The sequence below is a fragment of the Tenrec ecaudatus genome, chromosome 7, assembly GCF_050624435.1.
Source record: "Tenrec ecaudatus isolate mTenEca1 chromosome 7, mTenEca1.hap1, whole genome shotgun sequence".
Classification (NCBI taxonomy): Eukaryota; Metazoa; Chordata; class Mammalia; order Afrosoricida; family Tenrecidae; genus Tenrec; species Tenrec ecaudatus.
The window spans coordinates 116279323-116300311 of NC_134536.1; the positions used below are offsets into that span (position 1 = coordinate 116279323).

General features: G+C 40.6%; 1 protein-coding gene across 1 annotated transcript in view; it reads right to left on the reverse strand.

The window, feature by feature from the left end:
- The window catches only part of FAM83B (family with sequence similarity 83 member B), a 63343-nt gene extending 42599 nt beyond the window's left edge, over positions 1-20744 (reverse strand). Inside the window, exon 1 of the mRNA XM_075554058.1 lies at positions 20272-20744. Coding sequence (XP_075410173.1) covers positions 20272-20715 — 444 coding nt within the window. The 5' untranslated portion in view covers positions 20716-20744. The remainder of the gene's footprint in view (positions 1-20271) is intronic.
- Between the last annotated feature and the right edge of the window lie 245 nt (positions 20745-20989).

The window sequence follows — 20989 nt, forward strand, 5'->3', positions numbered from 1 at the left end:
CAAAATTCTCCAAGGCAACACCTCTAAACAGACACACATTGACTGTGAAAGTAAGGGTCAGAACCACACACTGGCACCTGCACGGAGGAGGGAAAGGATGCACACATATCATGAAATGCACAATTCTCAAGGGAATAAGAGGCAGTCTAATAGATGTTTACACAAGGCTAATATGATGAAGGCTGAAGAGACCTTAAAATGGTGTCACATCTATGCTACCACTGTCCTGAGAAGCTGGCTGCTACAGGTAAACCCAACGTTATTTCTTCAGGCTCAGAAGTGTCTCCTTCACTGTGTCGCTGTAATGAATTCTCTTTCTCATCAATTCACGTTTAAGATATGGTTCTCTCGTCCCTCATCGCTGATGGATTATGAAGTCTAGAATGGTACACTACTTTTAAGACCACGGCAATATATGAATACAGACTCAGGCTTTGGAGTCAGAGACATACCAGCTGCTGGCCCTGGCCAGGTGACTTGAAATCTCAGTGTCTTTATCCGACAAATGGGAAAATAATAACTATCGTACAGTATGTTTAAGTATCAAATGAATTGCTTTGGGCGGGGCTTAGCAACATGCCTAGAAGGTCGTAAAGCTAAGTGGTAAAGCTGAGATTCAAAGCCACGTCCCTAGAAACAGAACCCAGGCTCATCAGCAAGGCCTTAAGCGGTCTCTTCTGATTTATAAAGCTCTTCTAAACCAACAAAGGCATTCTATATTTGAAACCTAACTGCCTAGGGCTGATCACTTTTTTCAATATGCCACCTAATGAGTAGAAAATTTAGGGAGCATATTTTTTATTCTAATCCCCTCCACCCCCCCCCCCCCCCGCCAAATTTACATTAAACAAAAGTTACTGGGGACATATTGTGTTCACCTTCTTTGTATGTGTGCGCATGTTTTCCCGGATACCACCACAAACATATGTTAATTTTCACAAAGTAGATAATATTCTCTCCATTTACCTCAACAAAATTAAGACATTTAAAAGAACATAGATAGACCCTACACGCCATTGGACCATTATTCTACCCAAGGGCGGGGGGGATACCTTCAAGGACTTCAAATATACAAACCCTTGGCAGATCCATTGCATCTTGAATTCAGATATGGACACTTAAGAGAACCGCATAAATCAATGGACGCTGGTGTCTGAAGGCCATGGGCGATTCAAACAGAAAGACACACTCGTAAATAATAGATGTTGAACCAGTGTTTCTTCCTTAAGATAACCCTCCACAAATACATATGAAAGTGCACATGGAAAAGAACACTGTTTCTTTCATGGAAGAATTAAAGAGCAGCATTCTTTTACCATCACACAATATATTCATTCAGGTTAAATATGGTGAAAAGAACCAATTATCTTTGAGCACACGGAACACTTGAAGTGATTAAAATGTCAAATCACTTCCAAGATGGAGAGGAATATCATGGCAAGATTTATAAATACTGAGGCTTCATACAGACGTACGTGTTTTAAAAGTATTCTTCAGAGGCTCTTATGTGTCCTTGTTATAAATATTATCGACAGAGAAGCCCACTTCAGGAAAGTCTTATAAAACAGAATCACCCTGTTCATATATCACTTTGTTCAAGTATTAACCTAGGATTAACTTAGAAAGTGGTTCTGTAGGTAATGTGATTTAGCAGACCCATAGTGCTTTTTTGGTTCACGTGTGCTAGACATATATCATAATCAGAAAGGTGAAACTTAAAACTGTCTTTTAAGAACCACTAAGGGGTAGTTAATAAACACTAGTTCAAACTGCCCCAAAATAGCCAATGTTAAATTACTGAATTGACCCATCAAAAAATTCAGCTCATATTTTAAGCTCTTGAATTTGTAATATTTAAAAAATAATATTTCTTTATTAAAACTAACAAAGAAGTATGATTTAGTCAACTTGAGAAACTTAAAGATTAAATCAACAAGAATATGTACAATCATATTTGGCAAACTAATTTTTCCACAACAGACATTTGTAATTTAAATGATAAAAATATGTACCTATATACTCGAGTATCAGCTGAGCTGAATATCAGTTGAGGCACCTAATTTTACCAAAAAAAATGCATTGAAAATGTGATGGAAAACTCGGCTTACACACGAGTATACATGGTATATAGCGAGTTACTATGCCCTACTGACCCATAGCACTCTGAGGACAAAGCCGGAGACACAGTGGAGGAACCATACCCTATCTGACCCCACCACACTGGGACAACACACTAAAGAGGAGCAACGGGGCAGCAAGCGGAGCAAAGCAATGACATCCCTGGGGAATACCAAAAATAGACTTTGCGGCCAGAGCGTGGCACTGCATCAGACACCACCAAAAAACACTCCTAAACATCAACAAACAGACCTTGAACTATTTATAGGCTTTTCTTTTTTTTGTCTTTGGTTTGTTGTTGTTGCTGTTTCTTTTGTTGCTTTGTTTTGCTCTGTCTTGTTTTTGTGCTTATTATTGTCTCTGCATGTCTCTCTAGATAAGATAGGCAAGATAGACAATCAGGAGGAGAAAACAATGGGACTGATGGTTCCAGGGGGACATTGGAGAGGGGAGGCAGGGGAAGTGAGGGTTAACAAACTTAGGGACTCAGAAGCAAAAAAGTCCACATGGAAGAAGCACGCGGCCAGTGTGATCACGAGGTGCCAAAGGGACCAGGTATAAGGCATCATGCAAAAAAAAAAAAAAAGATATATGTGTGTATATGTATATATGTGTGTATGTATATATATTTGTGTGTGTATATATGTATATATATACATATATATATACACCATATTGAATGAAGGGGGAAGTGCAGAGTGGAGACCCAAGGCCCAAGTGTCGGCCAATGGAGATCCCCTCATAGAGGGGTTTAGGAGAGGAGATGGGTTAATTAGGGTGCGAGGTAGTACCGATGAAGAACACAGCTTTCCCCCAGATCCTAGATGCTTCCTCCCCCCAACTACCATGATCCAAATTCTACCTTGCAGGGCTGGATAGGGCAGAGGTTGTACACTGGTACATATGAGGGCTGGAGGCACAGGGAATCCAGGGTGGATGATACCTTCAGGACCGAGGGTATGAGGGGCGATGCTGGGAGAGTGGAGGGTGAGTGGGTTGGAAAGGGGGAACTGATTACAAGGATCCACATGTGACCTCCTCCCTGGGAGAGGGACGGCAGAGAAGGGTGGGAAGGGAGACTCCGGATAGGGCAAGATATGACAAAATAATGATGTATAAATTACCAAGGGCACATGAGGGAGGGGGGAGCGTGAAGGGAGCGGGGGGGAAAGGACTTGATGCAAAGGGCTTAAGTGGAGAGCAAATGCTCTGAGAATGATTGGGGCAGGGAATGTGCGGATGCGCTTTATACAATTGATGTATATATATGTATGGACTGTGATAAGAGTTGTATGAGTCCCTAATAAAATTTTAAAAAAGAAAAACAAACAAACTTAGGGACAATAGAATAACAAGTGATCTAAAATTGATAGCGAGGGGGGTGTGGGAAGCCTGGTAGGAGTTGATCAAAGGCAATATAACTGAGAGGAATTACTGAACTGAATGAAGGCTGAGCATGATAGTGGGACAAGAGGAAAGTAAAAAGAAAGAGAGGAAAGAACTTTGCCTAAAGGACATTTCTAGAGGTCTAAATGCAGGCATGTAGCTATGTAAATATATTTATATATGACGATGGGGAAATAGATTTATGTATATTTATAGGTTTCATATTAAGGTAGCAGATGGATGTTGGCCCTCTTCTCAAGTACTCCCTCAATGCATTGGCATTATTTTTTAAAAGTTCAAACCTGCAAAAGAAATGTCTAATGTACTAAATTGTTAAATATATGAAGACATAACCACATTATGAATCAACAGTGACAGGGAGCACACCATCAGTATAAATCAGGAGTGATAGCCATTCACTAACAGAGATAGAGGTAGCTTTTTTTGAAATGTGCTGTTAATTCACCTATAATATATCATATATTACCCCTAACACTTAGTGGATTAAAATAACAAACATGCTTTATCTCAAGAGTTTCCAGGGGTGAGGAGTTCAAAAGTGGCTTGGCCAGAGTCTCATATGAAGCGTCTGTCAAGTGAAGTTGGCTGGGAAAGGGGACCAGATACAAGATGGTCCACTGACACGGCTGTTGGCCGGAGGTCTCAGTTCCTCCACACTTGACGTCAAGTGTGTGAGTGACCTTGTGAGGTGGCAGCTGCCTTCTCCACAGAGGGTGATCCAGAAGAGTGCCAGGATAAGCATAGCAACTAGTCCCACCAATAATTCCATTCTGTCCAACTCACTGAAAGAGGGTCACTCCGTGCAGGCCACACTCAATCTTGTTGCCTTTGAGCTGAAAGAACTGTGCTATGCAGGGTTTTTAATGGCTGGATTTCTTTCTTTTTTAATCATTTTATTAGGGGCCCATACAACTATTATCACAATCCATACATACATACATTGTGTCTAGCACATTTGTGCATATGTTGCCATCATCATTCTCAAAACACCTGCTTTCTACTTGAGCCCTTGGCATCTGGTCATTTTCCCCCTCCCTCCCCACCCCCTCCCCACGAACCATTGATAATTTAAAAGTTATTATTATTTTGTCATATCTCACACCATCCAACGTCACCCTCACCCACTTCTCCACTGTCTGTCCCCTGGGGACAAGGTTATATGCAGACCTTATAATCTGTTCACCCTTTCTACTCCACCTTCCCTCCACCCTCCAGATATTGCCACTCTCACCACTGGTCCTGAGGGGTTCATCTGTCCTGGATTCCCTATATTTCCAGTTCCAATCTGTGCTAGTGAACATCCTCCAGTCCAGGTAGAATTGGGATCATGAAAGTCGGGGGGGGGGGGCGGGAGGGGGGCAGAGAGAAAGCATTCAAGAATGAGAGGGAAATTGCATATTTCATCATTGCTATACTGCACCCTGACTGGCTTGTCTCCTTCCCGCAGCCCTTCTGCAAGGAGATGTCCAATTTCCCATAGTTTTCTTAAGAAGTAACTGTCAGATCTGTCTTTCCAGGAAAATTTGGGCAGACTCAAACCTTCAACTGTGGGTTAACAGAGGAGAATGTCAACCATTTGCACCACCTAAGAACTCCTGTCCTCACTCAAGGGGAAAGGATCGAGACTCTAACTTCAGTAGGAGGATTTCTGAGTTATGCATATTTCTAAATTCACGTATTTAACACATATATCTGATGTCCAAAACATAAATGCATTACAGGCAGATATGGAGAAGGGTATTTCTGGAAATAGGAATGGCCATGGCAAAGACTGAGAGTTAGAAAAAGTAGCAGGTCAAGTCTAGAAAGGCAGCCACTGCACCAGGCAGTGTTTGGTAGCATTTCTAGCATACGGATTCAGAGGTCATAATTAGAAAAGATAATGTAGCCAGTGATCTGTTTGGCAAATGGCTGTAGAAACACTGGAGAAAGTAGAGCTGGTAGGTACCCTGTTTCCCCAAAAATAAGACAGTGTCTTATGTTAATTTTCTCTCCCAAAGATGCAGTAGATCATATTTTTCAGGGGATGTCTTATTTTTCCATGAAGAAGAATACGGTACACATTTATTGATTATTGTTTTATTAAAAGAGACCTCGCATTTCCTGTCTGCTCCAGCTGCACTGCGGCCAACAGTGAGCTGCGTGGCAGCGCCCACCGCTACAGTCCAAAGTCCAGAGTTATAGTAGCTTTGGGGGAGCCTTATTTTTAGGGGGTCTTATTTTGGGGGAGATGCCTTATATTTCCGTGAGAGGCAAAACTGTAAGTAGGTCTTATTTTTGAGGAATGTCTTGCTTTCGGGGAAACAGGGTAACAAGACCAGTTAGCAGACTGTTACAAATAACTGTGAAAAACAGAGGTGAGCTACTGGGTGGTGGGAATGGAGAGCTTGGGATGAGGTCGACAAAGTAAACAGGCAGAAATCGAAAACCTAGTGTCTGGGGACAAAATTGAAACTGACAGTGTAAGAGAGAGATGTGACTTCGGGTTATTTTGAACTGGGCATATAAGAAAGTGAGGGAGTTTTGGCAGACAGAAAAGGAAGGAGAAACAGTGTCGTGAGCTGTATAGACTTCTAAGTTCTAGTGCAGACTTGCTGCGCTTGAGAAGCCCCTGGGCCACGTGGGTAAAAATGTCAAACTAACAGCTACTATAGGCTGAAATTTAGAGAGCACCAGCATATCTGAGGCAGGGTTGTAAACAGCAATGGTAGTTGAAAGTATGGGAATGAAAAAGAAATATATGCCTAGGTATATGTGTGCATGCATATCATTGTCAGGAATTGAAAGGAAAATGAGTGGAGATTTCAAAATAATAGTTGGAAGGATAGAATAAGAACTATAATTGAAAAAAAAACAGCATAGCAATCAGTGATAAATTGATAGGTAGATGCTTTCTACAGAGAGGAATCACTAAGTGGTGCTAACAGTTTACACATTTAATGTTAACTCAGAGGTTAGAGGTTCAAATTCATCCACAAGTGCCTGGGGAGAGAGAGGTCTGATCATCTTTCTTACAAAAATTCATTGGGAATCCTATGATACACAGACTGTCAGGAGTTGGGATCCATTCCATCACATCTGGTAGATGTACTTACAGAGAATTGGCCATGTGGCCAACACTGGCCTATGAGGTTCCAGGGTAGGAGAAAGATGTCCGTTAAGTCTAGATGGAACTGCTTGAAGGCCAAGAGGAATACGGAAGTGGAGACATTTAATGGAATTGATTTTAATGGTCAAAAGCTAGAACGTTACCAGAGGTTATCTCAGGATCGAGTCAAACAACTCACTGCAGAGAAGTAGGACCAACCTGGAAAGCAGGGAGGAAGTAACCATAAACACAAAGCAAAGGTTTTTTTGGGGGGGGAGGGGGAGGCGGAGGGAATGCAGTAATAGAAGAAGGGGGGGGAACACAAGAGTACAGATTTGTGTTGTTTTTGTTGTTTTGTCCTCTGAAAACACACACTAGATGAGAAGGAAGCTGAAATTAAGCTTTTGAAGAGGAAAAAGGAAACAGTTCAAAGAATTCACCCTTAATGTCCTACTGAGAAAGAAGCATCAGATTTAGCATGGGAATTAATTGACCTTTGGCGTTTGAGGAGAATAAGGCTGTTGGGTCCAGTTTTAATTGTCAAGCCCTATGAACACAATGTATCATTTTTAAAAGTTACTTTTATCACGATTTCTTCTCATTGATACAATGTGAATGGACTGTATTGGTACATAGCCTTATTCAACCAATTGCGGCAATTTTTTCAGCAGGGAACTCTCACTGCCATCGAGTCAATGCAGATTCATAGTGACCCTCTGTGGGTTTCCGAGAATGTATCTGTTTACAGGAGTAGAAAGCCCAATCTTTTCGGCAAAGCTGCTGCTGGTGGTTTGGAACTGCTGACCATGTGGATCGAAGCCCAATGCGTCACCACTGCCCCCTTTGTGGTGAGTAGAATGGGTTAATAAACAGTAGAACCTTTTCAACTCCTGAGGTTTAGAGAAGGATTGTCTCGTGTATAACTGATGGGTGAATTATTTGGATGTTTCCTGGAGTGTTATTGCTCATGAACTGTTTGGGAGGTGCAGCTGTAAAGCAAACCGAAAGGTCTGCAGTTGAACCCACAAGTGACACCACAGCTCACAGCTGTTGGCGCTCCCATGAACACGCACAGCGCTGGAAGCCAAATGGGACCGCTTCGTCTGTCCTAAAGGGTTGCTGCGAGTCGGAATTGGACTTGACAACAGTGGGTTTGGATGCTCAATTCCTTTGATCTTCCTCTTCAAATAAAACGGTATGGACATAAGCATCAGGTGAAACTAAGCTGTGGGAAATCTGTAACTGAGCTCCAGGGATTTTGCTACTATAAAATTATGTACGTAAACCCTAAATGCTCTGTTGATGGAATGAGAATCTGTCAAGTTGAAAAAATGTACAGCTAGGGCAATCCTTTATTTGGGAAAGGAGCTGCATGGTTTTTTACGTTGGGTTCTTAACAGTTGAAATGAAGTACATTTTTGAAAATGTAACTTAGAAAGAGGTTTGATGAATTTGGCTCATGACATACATTTATTATTTCACTAAGCCTTGGATCCCTGATGACGTAGGGTACTGCTAACCACAAGTTCAGTCGTTCGAAACCAGCAGCGACTCGGAAGGAGAAAGGCGAGGCTGCCTTCTCCTTCCCATAGAGGTTTAAAGTGTGGGGGACACCCAAAGGGAAACTGGAGGGGAAGGTGAGTTCAAGGAGGTACAGGGAGGGGTCTCACGTAGGCCAGGCTTAAGAATTAGCTTTCCTCTGGTAGAAAATCAGGAGTCAACGTAGCAAATACCTACAGAGTGATTATGTGAATTTATTGCCTTGCATAGCACCTGCATGAGGTTGTCTATCATTATTAATAGACTGTAATAGATAGAAACCAATCTCTGGTTGAGCCCACTGCAGGGATTAAAACATCAGCTCTACTATTCATCCTTCCCCTGTGAACATGGGTTGATAACGGTACCTGCTTTAGAAATCTGTTGTGAAGACACATGTGTTAATACATAGAAAGTACTTAGAACCTTGTCTGGCACATAGCATGAAATTAACATCAGCGGTTATGCATACAGCCTAGGTCATGGGCTTCCAGGGGGAGCAAATCTGTCTTGGAAGAAGTATAGCCAGAATTTTCCACAGAGCAAGGATGTCTGGACATCTTAGCAAGAGGTACCAATTCCTGGAGAAGAACACTGTGGTTGGTAAACTAGAGGGTCAGCAAAAAAAAAAAAAAAGAGGAAGAAGATGGGTGAGTTGGAATGATACAGTGGTTGTACCAATGGCTCAATCATGGCCAAGTTTATGGGGATTGCGCAGCAGGGGTATTATGAGTCAGAACGGACTCAAGGGTACCTCACAGCAGTATCAATAGCATTAACCAGGGTACTTCTTTGCAGTAGAGAAGCGACAGAACATAAAAGACTCTTAGAATGGATTCAGGAGGTCTGAGTACGATCAGTTACGAGGTTTTCTAGCCAGTAGAATGAACACTTCTAGTCACGTTTCTCAACTTCCCTCTACTTATTTGTCAAACGAGGAAATGGCCACACATCTCAGATACTTGCTTCCAATCACTGTTCTAGAACTCCAGCAGGCTCAAAGTGGACAACTCTGACTCGAATGCTGATTTATTTCCATGACTATGGATTTTCTAATCGCAGATATTGGATAACTACTCAATCAGCAATGTCTGCCTCTCACAGTTATTTACTTGTTTACAGCATTGCCTGTGTTTGAATTCACAGCGGCAAAATGGAAATGTGGTTATTTATAAGAAATTAATAAAGCCAGAGGCAAGGTTTGGTCCCTGAACAAAAATGTGTCACAGTTTTTTCTGCCTTTAAATCTACCAGCATCTATTAACCCTTGAGTGGCAAATGATTAACAAAAACAGTTCAGAGGATTTTCTTCATTTCTAAAGTGAGAAGGATGTGAGCCATGACCAACTGGGGTTTGCTGAGGAGCAGGAACTTCGGGGCAGAGTGGTGGAGAGAGCGGGGCGAGTGGGGGGCATGGCCACTACCACTTTGACTATTCACCACTGCTGCACACGCGCTGATGAAAAGCAGACCGGACATCAGTCAGTCTTATTACTGTTTTTAAATGCCTTACACACAATGAACCTCCTGATCACCAGCTCCAGAAAGGCAGTCACGCTGTTCCCTGTTTTGTTGCACAACTGCGTATCAGTACAAAAAATAACTTACAGTCTTAGGAGGGAAATCCTAAATGGAAAACAAAACACAACATAGCAGGCACATGTTTTTACTTAATATGGCCTCCATTATAATACACATGAACATTCTGATTCAAAGATCTCTGTTAGATACTGGGCTCGGTGAAGTCAATCCGTCTCCTAGTGACCCCATGTGAAGAGTAGATCATTACCCTATAGGGCTTTCTAGGTTATAACCACTACAGAACTAGATCATCAGGTGTTAACTCCAAGCTGAAACTGAGTCCACAGCCCCTATGCATATACATACACAGCCCCAATAACATATTAAGAATTAAGATACATATGCACGCACATATCTTCCTATCCGTCAAACAAGATGAACATTTCTAACATCAAGAGCAGTGATTATCTCTATTGGGAGATTAAGGTTTAACCTCATTCTCTTTGCCCTTTCCTGTATTGATCCATATTTTCTACAAAGAAACATGCACTTTTAAGTATTAAAAAAATATATATATAAAGAATCAAATAACAAGAAAAAGAATCTTCAATACATACGTTTATTGGTAAAGGAAATGTTTTCCAATAAGCATTTTGTAAGTTTGTAAGTATGTCATCTGTAATTAATATTCTTTTGTTTCAGGATATAGCATAAAATCTGATGAGACTTAAAATATAACAATAACAAAAGACCAGCTGCTTTGAAGACGTAGGCCATTCAGCTGCTGTTCACGTACCCACGGCATTTTATCCACGCACTGCATTAAGTCAAAGTGTAGCGGACCAATTCACGCATGCAGGGCCTTTTCCATAATAAAATGCGTAAACAAAATGTTCCAACAAACAGGTACAGCGAGTCACACATCGGGCTGTGAACCACACTCTCAACAATTGGAAACCACCAGTTGATCTGCAGGAAACAGTGGCGGCTTTCGACTCCCACAGAGAGGTACATTCTCTGAAACTCTCAGTCAGTGCTACTCTGAGTCACAGTCAAGTGGATGGGGGTGAGTTTGTTTCATCCCGCCCCGCCCCACCCACCCCACACACACCAATACTCAGGGAATGGCTACAGCCATGTCATCTACTGTTTGTGAGCGTAGCCCAGTGTTCGTGGTCTCCTTCGAATGCCTTCAACATGACCCAATCAAACAGTGGCTGTTGAGAACACATGCTGCGCTAGTTAAACACAAGGCAAAGAGGTCAGTCAGTTCAGAAGGGTGTGGCAACAGTATTCTGGGCTTTGATTTTCTGTTTTGTTGTTGTTGTTTTATTGTTTAATTTGTTTAGGGAGGCCAGATTCCCAAGATGTTCTTAAAGAGCACAGGATGATAATAGGGCTTTTAAGAAAACAGAAAATAGGGCTTTTAAGAAAACAGAAAACTGCCTTGGTGAACAAAGGTCCACAGGAAAGTACTGTGGACATTTTCCGCCCCAGCATGACAATGCTCCTGATCCTTTGAGTGGAGCAAGGGCTGCCTAATGGGAATTTCATTGGAAACTTCCCTCCACCCAACCCTTCAGCTCTGATCTTGCCCCTTCACACTTCTTTTTGTCCCCCCCCAACTCAAAGAACTTTTCAAAGGAATATGATTTGGGTCTCTTGATGATAATAAACTGTCTTTTTGATAGGGTAAAAATTGAAGCGTACAGAAGTCTTCAGGGAAGGGTTAAGAGAGATGGAAACTACTTTCAGAAGTATCCAGACATAAATAGAGGATAGATTGACAAGCAATATCTTCATGCCTTGATATTTTTGTTTCATAAAGTTTCTATGCTACTGGAGAAATGCTTTTTGACCTACTCCCAATCCCCCAAATCTTCAATGTGTCTCTTCGCATAACTGTCATATTCTGTTCTAGAAGGAAATGGAGGACAAATACTCACTTCATGAAAACATTATATTTTACATCAAACTTCAGCCATTTCCAGGCTAATTCACCTACTATGGACTATTATCCAGCATGAGTTACAAACCAGTTTTATTCTTTTATGTTGTAACCAATCAAAACATGATATTACTATGCATAAAATCACATTTGATGACATCCCTGTTCTATTCAGAACAATTCAGGATTTCCCATTGGTCAAATCCACAAGCGTGGATAAAAAGACCTTCATAACTGGGCCTCCATCAACCACTCTTGACATCCCTTCTCTCCCTTTTTCCACTGCACTCAACTTTTCCTTTACTCCTTATTGTTTGAAAAGACGAAGATCTCCCCTATAAAACTCCTACTTCTCCAAATGTCACCCCGCAAAGTGGCCCATGAAAAAGGGAGCCCCACCTTTCTGACAACGTCCCAGTGTCTTACTCTGTATCTTTTATACACCTGATCCAACACATGAGAACTGCTTAATAAATGCTGGTAAATTTGATTTGAAAAGACTAAGTGTTGGGAGAATCCACTTCTCAGCCTGGTATATAAAGAGCTCCTGTTTCATTGGGTGCTGGGTTAGCATCCAGCTGATCTTGTTCTTATTTCAAGCTCCTTATTTACCCACTCCTTTGCATTTGAATCTTATCCAAATAAGATTCAAACTGTCCCTCACTTAAGCGCTCCTGCCAGGACTGATATAGTTCAGTCACAATTGTGCTGGTTTTCTGGCCTGGCCCATAGTTTCTTTTCCCCTTACCCCCAGTCCATTCGCTTTCTTTTGTCTCCGAACCATCAATTTCTCCTGTGATGCAAGCTGCCAGAGACTGGGAGGGCAGGCTCACTGCAGATGAAGGCCTCCTCCGGCAGTGATGGAGCTGATCCAGCCCACCTTGGCAGAGAGTTCATATCATAGTGTTGATGGAGCTTCCGTCAGGTCTAATGTGCAGGTGCTCAGCCAGCAGGCTGCACACCAACTTGCTATGGGTGTATGGACATGATTTCTTATTAGATCTGCAGTCTGAGTGTCCATGGCTCAGGTCATGTGGCTCAACCATTTCAAGGTTGTGGGAAAAGTCAACAACTTCAAGGATCCTGGAACCTGCTGTCTTTCTGTCTAGTTCCTCATCTCAACTCTCTGGTGTCCCTCATGCCAATGACAGATGATGCCTTCACTCCAACTGCTTGGTTTTTTGCAGGTAAAAAAAAAAATTGGAGTTCTTTTCAGCTCCTCAATGTATTTCACAGCCCACATTTCAAATAGATTTTCAAAACAGATCAGAAATCTAACCATTACATCTATCACCCTATCTTAAGACACCATCTTTAATATCAACGTATTTTCTTCTCCAGACTGCTAAAAGGGCTAACCAATCTGTCTTGGGAGAATTAGACAGCCAGGGTGCTCTCTATTGGCATGGATGGCAAGACTTTGGATATATTGTCAGAGGGACCAGTTCCTGGAGGACATCATTCCTGGTAAGGTGCAGGAGCAACGGAAAAGAGGAATGGACTCACCCAGATGGATTTACACAGTGGTTGCCACATGGGTGCCGGCATAGGAACACTTGTGAGAATGGCACACCATCAGGCAGTATTCCGTTCGGTTGTGCACAGGGTCCTTCTGGGTGGGAACTGACCCAATAGCACCTCACAACAACATTGTCTTAAAGTGAATTTTCACTTGATGTGTGGCTGACTGAATCAAAGGTTACTCAGGTACCCCATATGACAGAACAGACTGCCTCAAGGGGACACGCACAAAGCTCACAAAAGCCCGAATGAACTTGCCGGGGGTGGGTTTGGAATCTCTACGGGACCAGATTGCTAGGTTTTGCTCCCAAAGAGTCACTAGGCGGGTTTAGACCACCAACCTTTCAGCTAATGTTGAAGTATGTTAATACTGATGTCTCTCTTTGGCTTAGAAGTCTCTAGCTGCCATTTCACACAGAATATAAGCCGGGATCCTTATATTGGCTCCTGAGGCCCTCCACAACAGCAATTGGCACACAGGAAGCACCCAATAAATATGTACTGCATGAATGGATGGACTGCCAATTTTTAAAACTTATAAGGCTTGTTGGGGACTGCATGATCACCTCGGTGCTCAAGTCTCCCCTTTTCTGCCTCAATTTCTTCTACACTTTCACTCTGGGAACCCATTTCCAGTTCTGTATTCCACGCAGTACACCTAATCTATTTATCATAATATTCTATTGTAGGTGAGTTACTTCTCATTTTTATTAGCAACCAATGGGTCCTATACCTGGTTCAACTCAAAATCAATGCTTCCGCATTCCTACTGATTGGTCTCAATCCTATTGGCTTGGTACTAGATCTTCTAATAACTTCATGTAGCAATGTACAGCTAATGCTATTTCTAGTAACAATCATTTTAGTTTCACTCTGCTCTGTTATCATTCACGAGAGGCATAATCTATCAGTAAAGGCTGATTATTCATCAGTAAAATATGACTGATAAAAGTAGATACTTCATAGGGTTGTTGTAAGGTTAATTTAAGGTAAGACATGCACAAGGCTTATGACTTTCTCTGGTTACTAAGTTACATAATGTAAATCTGCTATTTAACTCAAATGCTGAATCCCTAAAGATAAAAGCCAACCATTTCTTTCAAAGTCTTTTGAAGAAGGACACATAAAAATACATGTACTACAGAACCAATCTGTGGCAGCTAGAGAAGAACAGACATGCCTTCCCATATCCAGGTAAGACTGGAGGTATATATCCTTCACATAGCCAGGTAAGACTGGAGGTACAGTCCTCAGTGTCTCAAACGAGGCCCTCAGCGACTCTGCTGAACGTTTTCCATTCACTGGAGAGAGACAAGAGAATGGCTAGTCTTCTCATAAAAGTTAACTGTTGTTAAGTGGTCTCAGTGTGTACCTCAGACCCTACTCTTACCATCTCATTCAGCTGCCGGTAACTTGTTATCCATGACGTTTCCAGACAACGCCTACAGTTTGTGCCTACTGGTCACGCTATTACTCTTGGCCTTGGTACTTTTCACTCCCATGGATACCACTCGACATTTGTCTTCACCAAACTATTAGTATATTGATTTCTGGCTTGGTCCTGAAGTCATCCATTCCATCTCAGCGGAATAATGAAGATGGATCTGGTGGCCTGTAGGTGCCATGTTGGGTGGTCAGCACTTTGAACCCACTGGCTACTCTGCAGGAGGAGGAGGTGGCTCTCTGTTCCTGTACAAACGACAGTCTCAGAAACACAAGGAGACGCTTCTACTCTATCCTAGAGGGTCACTTTTTGAATTGAGCTTGAATCGACTCAATGGCAGTGAGTTTGTTTGTGTGATTTTTGCTTGTTTGTTTTTGGCATGAAATACAGGTGCTATTTGAGCATAATGATAACTTGGTAACACATGATTTCGGGATAATAATCATTTTTTTGTCATTTTAACAAACTACTAAAGGTATCTCCACAGGAAAGGCATTTCACATATCAAGAAGTAGTTGAATATGCATTTGGTTATTATTCTACTTCTGACATGGGAAAAATATGAATAAACAAAATTAATGATAAGAATAAGCATGCTACATAGGGGGTCCCATGTAGACAGAGCTAAAAGCTACAGTGTGTAGCAATCCTTCGAAGTTCAATAGAAAGATTGCCTGCACCACATGCCATATGCAGTTCCTACAGGAATAGCTTCGAATGGTTCAGTTTGGTAAAATAGAATCTAGGAGTATTAAGAATAATTAAGATGAAAAAAGAATAATTAATATCTGGGTAAAGAAAATGGTTTAAGAACTTTCCCCTTAATCAGATAAATCATTATACACCCCCAAATAACTCAAATTTTAAAGTTTCTCTCTAGCTATCAGTGTGGGTATAATTGAATATTAGAAAGACACTTTGGACTAATTTATTGCCACCTGTAAGCAACTCTAACTTTGTTTTAGATTTGGGCTTTAATTGGTAAAGCATTGCCTGGGAAAATATGGACATTCAGTTTACTGGAAAGTCGGGTATGCAAAAACACTAGAGAGCTTAGGCATATTTCCAAAACCTGCTCAAGTATTTTTATGAATAGTTAGTTTACAAATAGCTACTGATCACTACACAGGCGCTCCTAGAGACTGCTTTCATCGTAATAGAATATCGTGCAAATCACACCAAGGGACAGACGGTTATCTTGACAAGACAAAGTTCTGGAATAACGTAGAGCGAGGGGGGGGTCCTTGCTGAACCTTACATTAGGTGCCAACTATCTGGTAGGCACCGTGGCTAGGTATATCATCTCCATCATTCAATTCTCCAAAGAATCTTATGGCATATTAATTAGCACAACATTTTACAAATGAAAAAATAAACTCAAAGAGGTTAGGCTTCTAATGTCCAATATGAATAACTTTTTGAGGTGGGAGTCACCCAAGCCCTGATTGACTGAAGGATTCATATCAGTCCCTGATACCTCTTTCAAAAAGAGCATTATCTGAATCTGGGCGACAACTATAAGAAGGCTAGAGCTTTGACTCTTAAATGTTATCAAGACAGCCAAGGAAGCCTGAAACTATACCTTGCAACATTAAAGAGTCCTTAAAAATGACCTTCTTTCTTTTCTAATCTCCTTTAAGTAACTGTGTTAAAATATGCTGACTGTCATTAGGGTCATTGGTAGTCGGGGTACAGCCCTGGTCATCAAGTCTCCAGGCTAGAACAGCTGGGTCCCAGAAAGCGCCCGCACCATCTGTTCACCTTTGTCTTTGTCGCTCTTAGGTAGAGAGGTGGTTACTTCTCGTCTGTATTACTAACAACGCCCAAGGCCATAACAGACACACCCAGAACACTGACTCAGGGAGGAACCTCAACTTGGATGGTATATTAGAAGCACCTCAGGAATCACTCTGCCCTAATTCTCACTACTTTTGCTTACGTATCTTCTTAAATTCATATTTCACAAGAGTAAGATTCACATCTCACCAAAGAAGCTAAACTAGGATTATGTAACATACAAATGGCACGCAGGTTAAGCATGTACATGCTCAATACTTGCAGAAGTGTTTTCTCTGTGGATAACAACCACTGAGTAGCTGGATGAAAAATTACTTTAATGAAAGATGACTTTATAAAGTAATTAGAGAGGATGCGTTCATAAGAGTTCACAGTAATTAGGATATATATATATATATATACACACACACACAAATATACATGCATATACATATGTCATCTTGGGAATACTTCTTGAGTAAATAATTACCTGGGAAAATTCTTGCTAGACACTATCAGATTTTATAAAGTTGACTCGAATGTAATTATGTCAACCACATACTAAAAGCTTAAAATAGAAAAGGGTTAGAAAAAGAGACCATACTTAAAAACACAACCCTTTTAGGGCACAAATAAGATGCTATGTGCACTGGCAGTTGTATAATGAAAGATTGCAAACAAAAACAAGCAAAATAATCAAATGTAATCAAAAACAAAACTCTGAACAACTTCAAAGTGAATATTGGTAACAATAAATTAAATAAATAAAAACATTCATTGGAAATACCATACTGACCATATTCTGCTTTGAAAAGCAGAAGTCTTCCAAGATTTTATTACTTAATTTAGAAATAAGATCATACACATTAATGAAATTTTTAATTCCTTTCAAAAGGGCCCAACAGGTTTACCTCATGAGGATCATAAAACCATAGATGCTACAATTGCTAAACAGAATGCTTTTGGGTGCTTTTCATCATGTTGAGCTGTTAAGCATTTCCCAGAGTCTGGCATCTGTAAGTCAGACTGACTCAGTGGCAATGGGTTCGTGACACTTATTTTCCCAGGGACCTTCTCTCAATTGCAAACCAAACAATGAGGGTGCATTTAAATTCTCGCAGACCCCTCTTGGGTTCTGCTTTGCTGATGCCTAGTTCATTTGTTCGGTTTCATATCTCCATAGAGTTTTACAGTATTGGATACCAAAATAATCTGCCTGAAATTTTTAGAGACAAGGACTTTATTAAAACCATTAAAATATGAAGAAAATCACCCTTTTCTAATGATATGTCAATTCAGTGAGCATTGCCAAGAATATCTCTCCTCCAAAGTGGATCAAACAGATTGTCTATTATAATGACTAATTGGCTTTTGTTAATTTTAAAAGACAATAAGAATCCAACTTATCTCTTGAATTATTGATTGCCATAAATGTCACATTTAAGCTTTTAAAATCAATGTATTCTGATAAGAATTTCTTCATAATAATATTTTCTCTTCTAGTTTTAAAAATATTTAGATGACCTTGTCTAATCATGGATTAAGTAGTCTTACTAATAAAAATTGAGATCAATAACTTTCCCCCCACAGTAATCAATTTGTCAAAAAACTTTTAATTGACATAGTCACATAGCAAACTTTCAAAATACTTAAGAAATATGATTTACATAAAATATAGTCCATTTTACCGCACTATTTATTGCATATATGCAGAAACCACAACATTCTCCAGTGCTTTTGAAAACAAGGGGAAATAACCTGAATTATCTGTTATGATTTATATTGCATTGCAATACACCAAATCTACAAATTCCAAACAATTTTCTCTTTGACTTCAGCTTGTGTATGTGCACACAAGTTGAATAAATGTAAAGGAAGCTAACATTCCCTTTCATGGAAGAGAACATTACCCTAGCATCTAACAGCATGGACTTTGATTCCCTCAGTTTACCATGGGAACGGGGAGTTCCCAGAAGACAATGATCAGGTGGAGAATATTACATTCACAGGGTCATTGTCTGCAGTTGCCACATTAAAATAATGCACTAAGGTCATGGCGAATGTTCAGTTCTCAGGATATCCCCTGAATTATCTTGGCATCCGAGAAATGCAGGCCCTCAAAGTGAATGATCTGTGGTGCAGGCTAGTAAGTGTGCTATAAAAACAATCTTAATTTCAGTGTTGTTTTTCTTCCTTTTAATTTTCAGTTAACACTAGGGCTCAAAAGCTATTATTCTTTCCAAACAAAAATTAGCACTCGGTATTTATTCTTTTTTCATTTGCAAGGACTCATACATGTCCTTGCATTTTGTTTTTGAATTTTGTCATCTTGCAAAACACAGCTGCCTAGTTGATTCACAGAACACAGGGTAGCAGTTTTAGAAATATTCATTGTTCAATTCAGAAAATTAGACCGGCAGCTCGGTTCACTCAAGTCTTCATAGCCAACGTGTGCCTGCATCTAGAGACAATTTTTAACAATTGTATAATGGATTAACACCTTCTTTGCTGTGATCCTGCTAAAGGAGTTGACATAACTAAAAGTCAGATTATTTAAGGGCAGGAGGGTAGGGGTACGAGGCAAGGGAAAATCACCTTATTTTTCTAAAGCCTACACTTTAGCCTTGGAACATTCTGTCTCCTTAACAGATTCCTAGGCTTTCAGGTACCTGTCCTGAGATACCACAGATTTCAAGAGTCTTATTTTTCTGGAGCTCATAAAAGCATGCTTACTAAGCCTTTCTACGTCTGGTGGACTTGGATGAAAGCAATACCAAGCAGGTGAGCCTCCTCCTTTTAGATGTGAAATTCTACATCCTAACATTTCTGCAGGCACCCTGGTGGTTAAAGCTCGGGACTGTTGACCAAATGAGCATCAGTTCGAGCCACCAGTCTTTCTGTAGGAGAAAGATGGACCCTCCGAAAACGTGTAGCCGTGGACCCTCTTGGAAGCAGCCCTAATTTAACACTTCAGGGGCGATAGGAGTCCGTATCAACTAAACACCAGTGGCTTTGACTTGGGGTTTTTAATGGTATGTGCAACAAAGCAATTGGCGCATGATAGTGAAAACAAAACTTCTTACTTCTAGTTATTAAACTTTAGGTTAACGTTAAAAGGTTCTTTTGTACAATCCACAGTGCCTAACATGGTGCTGGGTAACTCCCAATGACTTTGGTTTAAAATAAAGTCTAAACAGTGGCATACAATTTCTGAAATGTAGAAGCCAAAATAAATATTTGTCCAAGAGCCTTAAAATAAATTAAATCATCTTAAAATGCTAGGTATCTTAGGACCTTACTTTAGAATTTTGCGTGACATGGTTGATTTCAGTGTTTCTACACAACCCAGCAGGGTAAAGATGAAACTTTCTCTCTTCCTGTCAAGAGTTCCCTATTCAGAAACTCACAGGAGCAGTTCTGCCTTGCCTTACAGGGCAGAACAAGATCAACAAATGAACCACAAACATGTGGTTAATTCAATAGCATAAATCAGATATAGAACAGACACTACGGTTCATTCCTGTTGAGATCAAAAAGTTGTACTAGGTTCAAAACAGATACATTTTTCTTTTATATATTAAGAACTATTTTAGTAATTAGGACATAGGAGTATATGAAATCATCCTATTCCAAGTCATAGAAACTAGTCTTTGGAAGCAGGACGTCTCTTGGGCTCTCTGCATTCTGAAGAGAAATCAAGCTCTATCTTTAGCTGGGACTGACGGTTATTGTTCTCAAATACATCCACTATATGGGGAAAGAGAAATTTTTCTATGGCTAACACATGTCAACTGAAAATAAGCATTGTCCATATAGACAGAGATTGATTAGCACACACATCTGTTATATTGCTCACTGTTCTTTACGACATGTTTAAAATTTTTCATTTCAAAATAAAAATGCTATTACCTTTCTCGCTTCTTTGATCATCTTCCGAATGGTTTCCTTTATTGTAAGTAGCTGGGCCCTTGGTGGGTGGAACAGGAGGTCTATGTGTGTGCCCCCCAAGAGTCCCGGCATCACATATGGCCAGCCCAAGTCGAGGTTTGGAGCTTCCACATCAGACTCAATGGGCCAATAGGTCCCAGAAGATGAGGTATCATCGTAAGAATTCTCAGTACCATGTGTTGTACTCTGTGCAATTTTATGAACATTTTTCAAAATATAATTAATTTCTTCCTCAGCTAGAAACTCTGACACACGTTCCTTGGCAAGAAATTCTTGGTAGGCTTCTAACCCATGTTCAATCAGAGTATCAACAGCTACCCGATACCATTCTTTGTAGTGAGGCTCAATGTAGTTGTCCGATTTACACTCGTCATTCAGTGAGGAAAGCATGGATGAGGTCTCCATGCTTGCAGTGTTCACAGGAGCTCCTTCAAGTGTCCATTCAGACAGCAACGAGGGGGTTCTGGCAACTGGAAAAGACATCAGGGTCAGTTTGACTTCTGCAATCAGGTGTTAGGATACAAAATTACTTACTTTTGTTTCCCTTTACTGGAAGCTCATAGAGATATCACAGCAATCCATCATTCAATTAGATCAAGTCTAATTGAACAATTGCTGTCACGATCATTTAAAGAACATTTTCTTTCTTCTTGAGCTCTTTGATATCAGCTCCACTATA